Source organism: Limulus polyphemus, unplaced genomic scaffold, assembly GCF_000517525.1.
Source record: "Limulus polyphemus unplaced genomic scaffold, Limulus_polyphemus-2.1.2 Scaffold4831, whole genome shotgun sequence".
NCBI lineage: Eukaryota > Metazoa > Arthropoda > Merostomata > Xiphosura > Limulidae > Limulus > Limulus polyphemus.
In genome coordinates, this window is record NW_013670441.1 from 66,645 (window position 1) to 77,883 (window position 11,239).

Sequence of the window (11,239 nt, forward strand, 5' to 3'; positions counted from 1 at the left end):
ATATAATAAAATAAATAAATATATATATATATATATAATGTATAATTTTTTGAGATTTAAGCTATTTATACTAAGCATTCGTGTTTTCATGTTATAATCTGTAGTCATTCTGGAATGAAAAAAGTATAATTCATATTTCCTAATTTTTATGGTGGTTATGAGGTTGGTCAAATTGACCAAACCCAAACACAGATTCTGTAGCAAAAATAACAGATAAAATATAAAGTTTTTTCTTAAAAACATTTGATAATTATCTGGAGGTTAGAGGGATTTTGCATGTGAAATTTGAACATTTTCTGATGCATAAAGTATTTTTAATCTTAAAATGAAAATTACCTTGCATGTTGGATAGTTAACATTCAAAAAGAAAAAAGGCATGAGAAAAACATTACTTTAAAAAAATCTTAAAAGTTAATAAAGAAGTACGATATTTTCCGTACGAAAGCCTTGTAATGTTTACTGATAATCTGCAAAATTTTGTGAAGGTACGCTTAGTAACATAAGAGTTATAGCATTAAAACTACAACAAGCACAAAATGGTTATAAGAACAGTTCTTGGGACTGAGTCCATCCTGAGAGAGTTAAATAATGCTAATCTTTAAGTCCTTTGACCCATGCCACGTTTTATGTGAAGGTGCAATATGATCAGCAAACAACTGGCAGGGTGCACAATATTTACAATCTAATTTTAAAGAGTAACAATGCCAACTATGCAGCAGTTTTGTTGTAATGTGATAATACTTTGTGGAGAAACAACAGTTTTCTTGATTTATGTCTCCTGAAAATGGTCCATTAGGTTTACATGGACCTTGCAATATTGTATGTCTTTTACTTGGCTGTCTGTAATGATTAAAGGAAAATTACCTCTGTCTGTGAGATGTTTGTCATCAATTTGGAGAACAGCAGGTTCATCAGTTGTTTTGTCAATGTCAAGTTCTTTTCCTTCTAATATGTTGCTTTGTTCTTCTTCAGTTTTAGCTAAGTTCATTTCAAAGCTGTCCATCCCTACTGGGGTAATGCCAATGGAACTAGGCCCACTCTTTTGCTCGGTATCGTCTCTGTTATCAGCTGCATTTTTGGCCTCAGTCATGTTTTAAAAATATTTTTTGTAGCCAACAGCAATTCTCCCTTCTTTTTCCATTTTTGCATATTATAAAATAAAGCAAATAGTACTTTAGCACAAAACTGCAGTCAAGAATTCCACTTCCACACTCACTCTTATTTATGGTGTAAAGTTGACTTTGAACCGATGATTTATTTTAATTCAGCATCAATTCCCAACACTTTTAGAATAGTTAGAATGGCTAGACTTTACACCAGAGTGTGTAACAATGTGATCCAAGTAAACACAAAAGAAAAAAGTAGGTCCCTTAGAATGTAAAATGAATGAATGCATGAATAAATAACTCTAAGTGAGTTGGATGGCTCTGAAAATTAATACATTTGAATATATAATAATTCAAACTTTCGAGCCAGCTAGACCCCCCCCCCCTCAATGAGTGGTTCATGTGCAGCTGCACCAGCTATTCTTTTGCCACTGTCCAAAACAAACGAGGCTTGTACAACAGAAACTTAAAAATTAGCTTCAACTTACGTAGCAATCATTTCGGGTGTTAAGTCCGTTTCTTGTTTTTCCACAGTCAAACTAAATTGTGGTCCTTTTTCCAGCCAATAGCTTTTCACTGTACTAAAACACACAAAAAAGAAAATTATTAAATGTATATAACATAAAAGTTTAGCTGAATATTATTATTATTCCAAAATGAAACATACATTTACTGTTTCACACAAACCTTAATGATTTTAATCTAAAAAAATAAATTTGTGACTATATAAATACACTGATATATTCAATAACTTGCTTGTTATAAGCCACCAAAGACACAAAAATAACAAAGAAGGCATTCACAAAGACTTAAATATATTTAAAAATTAAAACACTACATGTAATAAAGAAATTAACTGTTATAAAATCTGAACATTAAAACAGTTTGGTTTAAAAAAATGTTTTCAATTACATTTCCACAAGTTCTAAGATCTAAATGTGACATAAAGGGAGTAGCAATTATAACACAGGTATCAATTAACAAACAAAGACTTACACTTCTTGTAGAAGCTTTCTCTTCTTGAAATCTTGCTTTTGTGATTCAATGATGTCATCAATATTCATGTTCTTAAACTTTAATAGGCATTCTTGCACATCATCATGAATTTTATCAACCTAAAAATGAAGTTCAAGTAGTTATAATAGTTATATAAAGCAAAAATAAAATGTGGTAAGTAACCTATAAAATTGTAAACACTCAACATAAAACTTCAGCAAATTTTTCAAAATAGTTTTCATAAATTAAAAAAATTCTGAATTTTGAGATACTCAAATTTGAAATATATATATCACTACAATTCAAGTTGCATTGCAAATGTCATAAAAACCCTGCATAGTGTATATAAACATTCAATGAATTTTTGTTTTAAGTACTTTTATTTAATTTGTGCTAATATGATTATGATTCTCAGAGATAATAAATAAATGACCACTAAACAAATTCAAACTTTTCAAAAACTCTAAAACTAGATTTTTCGGTAATATTTTTAAAATATACTTCTCAACTTCTATTTTCATACATTTCTAGTTCAAGTGTCATTATCTGCAATTATTAACATACATCTTTTTCATACATTTCTAGTTCAAGTGTCATTATCTGCAATTATTAACATACATCTTTTTCACACATTTCTAGTTCAAGTGTCATTATCTGCAATTATTAACATACATCTTTCCAATACATTTCTAGTTCAGGTGTCGCTACCTGCAATTATTAACATACATCGCTTTCATACATTTCTAGTTCAGGTATCGTTATCTACAATTATTAACATACATACTTTTTATACATTTCTAGTTCAGGTGTCGTTATCTGAAATTATCAACATAAATCTTTTTCATACATTTCTAGTCCAGGCATTGTTATTTGCAATTATTAACATAAAAATGTTCATACATTTCTAGTTCAGGCGTTGTTATTTGCAATTATTAACATGAATGTTTTCATACATTTCTAGTCCAGGCATTGTTATTTGCAATTATTAACATAAATTCTTTTCATACATTTCTAGTTCAGGTGTTGTTATTTGCAATTATTAACATGCATCTTTTTTCAACAGTGAAACCAGTAAACTCAAACAGGTACAAAATTTCTATTTTGCACTTCATAAACTGCTTGTTAATTACCTATCTTTTAAAAATTTCACCAGGTTTTAAAATCTGAAAGCTTAATTAGTTGTGTATCCTGAAAAATTATTGACAGGAATGTAACAATACGTTAGACACCAGTTTTTTTTTCATAACATTTTTAGTCATCTCAGTACGAGCTTTAAACTAAAAGTGTGTCAAAATAATGTATTATCTAGGTGAAAGGTTAATAATAATATAACTTTAATATTAGGTGCTAAAAATGATAACTCTGTAACCAATAAAATATGTGCCACAAACACAAAATCAATAAATAACAGAATAGTGCAAAGTTCTTCAAAAACATGTAAATTTACTAGTGTCCAGCTGATATCATCATATAATATAAATACAAATTGTAATGTATGAATACCGCTGGGCAGTTGAATTACGGATGGGCTACATACCCCACTGGTCTTTAAAACTTTTTTGTGCATGAATTATTTTTCATTACAGGATCCACAAAATAATGTGAGTAAAACAAAATACCACCAAAATTGTAATTAATCCTACTAATTACTGTGGGATTCATATGCCCCCCCCCCATATTTTAAGTGGAAAATAAGTGATTTCACCTAACTTTTTAGTCAGTTCTTTGCAATATGTTAATGCTTTTATACATGGGAGAACAGGAATCAGAGAACATAATATATAAGTGCTTTACAACATGCATATTTTTATCACACAGGCAACAGGTAATAAATTATTATAGGCCTCGTTTGGGCATTTACGTGTCAGGCTTGTTTGTTCCGTTATTTTAATGAACTAAAAATACAGACTTTCATATAAAATCAAGGTTAGAAGTCATATGCTAACAAAGATAATATAACAGGAATGTTAACAAGTCTAAACCCAATAGAATGTAAAACAGCAGAAGTTTTGTTCACAGATTTTTTAATTTGAGAGGAAATTTTTACCTCCCCCATGTTTCTCAGAAATGAAAAAATAAACATATCCAATTATGCAACATTCAAGAAAATTAGTATTTAAAAATAACACATACCTACCTATTATGAATCTGAGTCAGATATAACTTTTTTTATTGCATGCCAGCTAAAGTTCATACACTAATTAATGTTCCTTTAGCTACCTGTAATCAATAATCTCTCTCTTTTGAGATCCAGGTATATTTTGACAACAAAATATTATCTGTGTTTCTTAGAAAACACAAGATGAAAATAAGCTGTCTGAATCACTTAAACACCAAGTAAAAAATAAAAACTATAAAAAATATGCAAACCTTTCTTCTAATCTTTGGGCCTCCTTCTGCCGTCTTATCTACCATAAGCCAGCCAGCAGACATAGCTTTACTGAATCCAACTTTGGCATTTGGAATGGTTTGCTGTAAATAAAGTGAAATATTACTATCACACACTTCTTAACATGTTATTTTTTCCTTTATGAATGCTTTTTGTCATGATATAAAAGACTGTTTACTTTAGATATTATTGATTAATTTATTTTTTGAGTGAATGATTTATTGTTGTTTAGTTGTGGTAATAATAAGAGTTAAAAGCTGACCATTGTAGGAAGTTGTGTTTATAACTCATTGATGTTGAGACTATCGAATGTTGCATGCAATACACTGATGTTGAGAACATAGAGATTTCTAGAAGGTGGACAGATGATTAAGTAATAAATATATAAATAGTGTGAGACAAGAAGAAATAGCAGACAGACAATAGCAAAAGAGAGTAAGATTATGGGCAAGGAAAAGTTCAGCATGAAGTTAACTACCGTAGAAGTGATAGGCCTAACATTAAATATTGTTGCGTTAGCAAGGTCATGTGACTAGTATCACGCCACCTCTTTCTAGAAATCTTGTGATCCTTCTAGATATAGTGTAGTCTTGTATATATAAGACCGACCATGAAGCGACGGGGGAATGAGTAATTGAATGTATGCGGACAGAATATTGTTGGCCACGTAAGATGTGAATTATAGCGTTGTTATAGAGCGACTGTTGAAATTAAGTGTATCGGTAAAGATGTATTCGGAAAGAATAAACCAGTTTTATTCAAGAAAGGATTTGTGTCGCTAAAGTTCCGTTGGAACGAATTTACGGAAAATTAATTAACGAACGGAGACGTAACAATATGTTAGAGTAAGACTAACAGTAGAAAAGGAGATAAGAAGAATAATTTATGCCATCAAAGCGTGGTTCTAGATGTTGCAAGTTTTTTTTGGTTTTGTTTTTTTGGAGAGGGGGGGTATGCATCTTACGGAATCATGGTTAAAATTAATTAACCCTGCTATTATGGGTTCATTATAATTAGAGTTTATGCCAATTTTTAATTTTTATCATAAAACAATACAAGTTATACAAAGATTGTCAAAGAAAAAATATTTTATCAATTCAAGACTTTCATTTTGCTTGAATTTGCATCAGGCCAATATGTCCTAAAACATAACATGTAATAGGATGGGTACAAAATCTTGGTCAGGGCCTCATTGGCACTGGATATAGCAACTGTAGTGTGACTAACAGCTCCACTGGCACTGATTGTAGCAACTGTAAATTGACTAACAGCTCCACTGACACTGGATATAGCAACTGTAGTGTGACTAACAGATCCATTGGCACTGGATATAGCAACTGTAGTGTGACTAACAGATCCATTGGCACTGGTTATAATAACTGTAGTGTGATTAACAGCTCCATTGGCACTGGATATAGCAACTGTAGTGTTACTAACATTTTACAACTTACTCGTCTTTGCTTAAGATTAAAAAGAACAAGAAAAACTAAAATGCTGTAACGATTACAAAATTTTTATAATTTTCTTTGAGAAATTATATCTGGGATTACTTGGGTTGTACAAGGAATAATAATTATTGGAAAATAATCATATAATACAGTCAAAAATAGTAAGTATTTTATTTTAAAAAATTGCTAATTGCATAGACAGGATAAATATAACACAAAATACTTGTTTTAACTGGAAAAACCTTTTATGGCTATGATAGATTCATTCCAAGCTCACAAATATTAAGCCTTGACACAGTGTTTGAAAACTGTTGTGCATGTATAGAACATCTTAAAAGCTGCACCCAAATACCAAAACACTGTTTTTTCAAGATTAACATTGTAACATGTGAATAAAGGATTTTCAAATACAGTATTAAACCTTTATTGCACACAGTAATGTACATTTAATAAATGCTTCAATTCTGTATCTGAATGCTCTTACATCCAAATAAGTCTAAATAAACCATGACAATTATTTTTGTTAATTCATCTAGGTAATGTACCTAAATATATTTCACAAAAACATTTTTGTGCATAATAGCAGACCTATTTTAAAAAAGAAATTCAAAGATAATTTATTCCATAGTATTTTCAAAATTTGTGCAATGGGAGGTTTAATAGTGTAACTATACTTTTAAGACTTATAACGGGAAGACATTTTATCTTGTCAAAGATTTCAAATATGCCTATTATGAAGCAGTAGTATTTTTATATTTAAAAACATAAATTATTAATAAAAACATACAAAATATTTTATTGTAGATGTAGTTTCTTTTGCTTTGATTTCATACAAGTTATTGAAACGAAATCACTTATAATAAACTACACTATCTATTTGTTTGTCTTTCACTATATTTTTAGCTAATGCCAGGAATGAACTTTTGTTATTGTTACAGTCCACAATTGTAAACATTTTTAATGGGAGATTCTACCTAAACACCCTTACCTTATTATTTGGCAAAGTGTATTCTCATTTGATAAGCTTATTTTATGTTTAAAGCTAATATGAAAAAAAAAATAAAGTTTGATTAAAAGTTTCTGAAAGAAATCTAAACATGAAATGTTTCTTTGATCTTCTTTATTTAAAATACAATGAACTAATGTTTTTCCTTAAACTTTTGCTAGATCAGACTAAATAAAATATTGAAATATTTCCTCACTCTGTAGCCTCACAGCACTTTCATAAGCTCTAACCAAATTTCAAGCAACATCCAAACCCAAGATCTACATTCTTGAGCATTTGACTCTTGAATTGTCAGTTTTTCTTTTACTTGCTACCAGATTACAATTCAACATAGGATGATTATCGACAAAATATCTGATCATCTTATTTAAATAAAATCACAATTGATTTATATCAAAACCTCAGTAACACCCAGTGTCGATCATACCACCTCACAATGTGTATAAACATGATAACAACCATCATAAAATGAATGAATACCACCTCACAATGTGTATAAACATGATAACAACCATCATAAAATGAATGAATACCACCTCACAATGTGTATAAACATGATAACAACCATCATAAAATGAATGAATACCACCTCACAATGTGTATAAACATGATAACAACCACCATAAAATGAATGAATACCACCTCACAAAGTGTATAAACATGATAACAACCATCATAAAATGAATGAATACCACCTCACAAAGTGTATAAACATGATAACAACCATCACAAAATGAATGAATACCACCTCACAATGTGTATAAACATAACCATCACAAAATGAATGAATAGTGCCTCACAAAGTGTATAAACATGATAACAACCATCATAAAATGAATGAATACCACCTCACAAAGTGTATAAACATGATAACAACCATCATAAAATGAATGAATACCACCTCACAAAGTGTATAAACATGATAACAACCATCATAAAATGAATGAATACCACCTCACAAAGTGTATAAACATGATAACAACCATCACAAAATGAATGAATACCACCTCACAATGTGTATAAACATAACCATCACAAAATGAATGAATACTGCCTCACAATGTGTATAAACATAATAACAACCATCATAAAATGAATGAAAAACCACCTCACCATTAGCTCTTTCTGTGAAATCCCTTCTTCTGGAACATTATAATATACCAATGCTTCATGACTTCCTTTTTCAACCACTTCTTCACCTTCTTTTGTTAATTCCCACTGTTTACTGCTACGTTGTTCAGCAGTAATAACCTGCATAAATATCATGTATGTCTATTATAAAGATATTGAAACATCAAACACACCAAAAAGTACTCTATAAGCCTATGTACATTCACCTTTATTAAATACACATTACTAAAATTAAGTAGAAGGATGCATTAGTTTAAATTCTAAATTTTATGTTTTTAATGATCTTGATATTATTTAACCTTTATAATGTGACATGGAAAGCTACTGTTAAGACTGAAAAGCTGTTAATATACTTTAGTAAGGGAAAAAATAAGTTACAAAGTTAGAGGACTTTATTTTGCTTTTTGTCTTCTATATCTAGATTCTATACTCTGATGAGCATAAACATTAACTAACTTCAACCTTACGATCAGTGGTGGTTTTTGGAACATGCAACTACACTGGAGTCAAAGCAGCAGCCAAGTTTCTACCTTATGATGGAACTTGCAAGGTGGTTTGAGATTAATAGAAATATGAAAAAAAAGGAACTCATAACTCTTTTAATATGATTAAACTAAGTAGAGATTATTTTTTATAGTACTAACCTTGACAACACATTCCATTGGACAGAGAACACCCCATGACCCCATTAGTAATTTTGTTAACCCATAATCTGGTGCACTTATTACCAACCTATACTTGACCCTAGCTCTCCAGTTGCAACTAAAGTCATAATTTTCAAGCCTTTGTCTTTCCTGATAAAACATCCAAGGTGACTTGTCCTATGACCTTGCACACAGAGTTGACATGACAAAAACAAAATAATTTTGAATCAAGTCTCAAAGTTGTGTAAAAATGTTTTCCAAGTTGTGTACTATTATTGTAAACACGTATTTCAAAGCTGTGTTTCAGTATTAGCTCTGTAAAGAGAAAATCATTTTAAATAAAATTGAAACTATTTCAGTTTTTATTAGTCTTTAGAATTAGAGAAATTACTTTTTATAATTGGCTAGCTTCTGTAGTTCTACAACTTAGAAGTATTTTAAATACATGTAGGAGAAAAAACCCCATCCCTACTAGCAATAGTGGTAGGGGCCCCAGAAATAAGTTTTGCACATGGTCCCTAATAGATACATACTGCCCCTACTTGTGATTTATTTTTTAAACACAAAGGAAAACTTTTAAATAAGCAATAAATATAAGTACTTCTATCAATGCTAAGTACTCTTCTGTAAAGCAGTTAATTTAGCCTTTTATAAGCAGACTAAAAATTACATTCAAATGTAAGAACATAAGTAACAAAATCAAATTAGGACAATTTTAAATTGCATGTTGTTGAGAGAGAGACAAGAGTGTCACTAGCTACTAAGATTCAGTTTTCAAGGCTTGAGCCAAAAGAAGTAGCTGTTACTCAAAATATTAAAATATAATCCATTAAAGTCTACATATGACAGATTTTGACATTGAGAAATACATCTTTGCAACATCCCTCTAGAGAGGAAATATTTTTTTTAATCAGCAAGGTTTCTTTTATCAGAAGGTCAATTTTAGACTTGGGTCGGGAGCTGTAAGAATTCTGAAGTTTGAACACTACACAATCTTCATATGACTCATGAGCCATGGTTTGAAATACAATATTTTTCAGTTACAACTTACAAGTTACAGCATGATAGTGCTACTAGTACTAGTTAGTATTCACATGATTCAATATTAGCGTTACACATTTTGACTGGGACCTGAAAGGTTGGTTCATAATAAAAAAACAAAAGAAAAACCCGAGACAAGAGTTTGACTGAACAGATGAATATCAATGCTACGTTGCATCAGTGATAATTTCAGTTTTGGGCTACCTACAGCAACTTTATGTGATTATACGGTGTACTCATGTAGGGGATTTGATACTCGTGGCACTTTCGGTACCATACAAATTACTATTTTTTGGGTGAAACTGAACAAAAAAAAACTTACATTTCCTAGTGATTGTAGACTCTTAACTGCTCCTACAATTCGCTGATGATCTGTTCCCAATTTTACTGCAAGAGTTAGAGAGTCTATTGGTCCACATTCAGCGAGATGTTCCAATACATGTGTCGTGGTATCCGCCATTGTGGTTACATCAGCCTAACAGAATATGGGAAATGTTTAAAGTTTTAACTGTAAACATCAAAATTCACGATTTAAGGTACTAAAATAATCGCGGTTTTATTAATAAATTTGTCGATAAAGACACATTGTAATTATACATAAATTTAAATTATTATTTGTGTCACAAATTCTTTTTTAGATATGAAACATTTATTAAATTTCATACTTATGTCATGATCAGCTGAATATTGTAATGTAGAGTTATATCAAGAGATTTACCAGAATTAAAAAAGTTTATTTGAAACTCTGGACTTTCCTCTCTCAATAACTTCACAATTTTTACTTCATATGGATAAAGGATGGGCTTTCGTTGCACAGTTTACAGATAAAAAAAATAGAAATACAGTTATACCAGGTTTATTTTGATGATAGACCATTACCAGGACTGAAACAGGGTCATACGAGACAGTGTAGTTAAGATAAAGTGTGATAACATATTGTTACGTCTCTGTTCGTTTGTTAATTTTCCGTATAATTTCTTTCCGATGAAACTTTAGCGATTCAAGTCCTTTCTTAGATAAAACTAGTTTATTCTTTCTCAATAAAACTTTGCAATACACTTAATTTCCACAGTCACTTTAACTTCAACCCACGCTATAATTCACATCGATTCACGCACGTTACTTCCGGTCACTACCGTGCTTAACTCAATTGTCCGTCTCTACCTCTGCCTATCTGGAATTCGATTATCTATGCTGTCACTTCTCACCGGTCTTATGTATACAAAATAGAGTGCGTGTCTAGCAAACACTCCAGCCTTCAGGAACGTTCGAAATACTCTGTTACGTCTCCGTTTGTTAATTGATTTTTCCGTAACTTCGTTCCGACGAAATTTTAACGACGCAAGTCTTTACTTGATAAAACTGGTTTATTCTTTCCGAATATAACTTTACCGATACACTCAACTTCAACAATCGCGCTAAACAAACGCTATAACAACGAACGTCAATAATACTTCTGACTGCAGTTCAATTACTCA

The 11,239-nt window shown here is 30.7% G+C and overlaps 1 protein-coding gene across 1 annotated transcript in view; it reads right to left on the reverse strand.

Annotated features, from left to right (window-relative positions):
• The window catches only part of LOC106471746 (phenylalanine--tRNA ligase alpha subunit-like), a 31,218-nt gene extending 20,982 nt beyond the window's left edge, over nt 1-10,236 (reverse strand). Inside the window, exons 1-5 of the mRNA XM_022400355.1 lie at nt 10,084-10,236; nt 8,059-8,196; nt 4,473-4,574; nt 2,103-2,221; nt 1,595-1,687 (exon numbers count right to left, since the gene is read on the reverse strand). Of these exons, the coding sequence (XP_022256063.1) occupies nt 1,595-1,687; nt 2,103-2,221; nt 4,473-4,574; nt 8,059-8,196; nt 10,084-10,221 (590 nt within the window). The 5' untranslated portion in view covers nt 10,222-10,236. The remainder of the gene's footprint in view (nt 1-1,594; nt 1,688-2,102; nt 2,222-4,472; nt 4,575-8,058; nt 8,197-10,083) is intronic.
• Between the last annotated feature and the right edge of the window lie 1,003 nt (nt 10,237-11,239).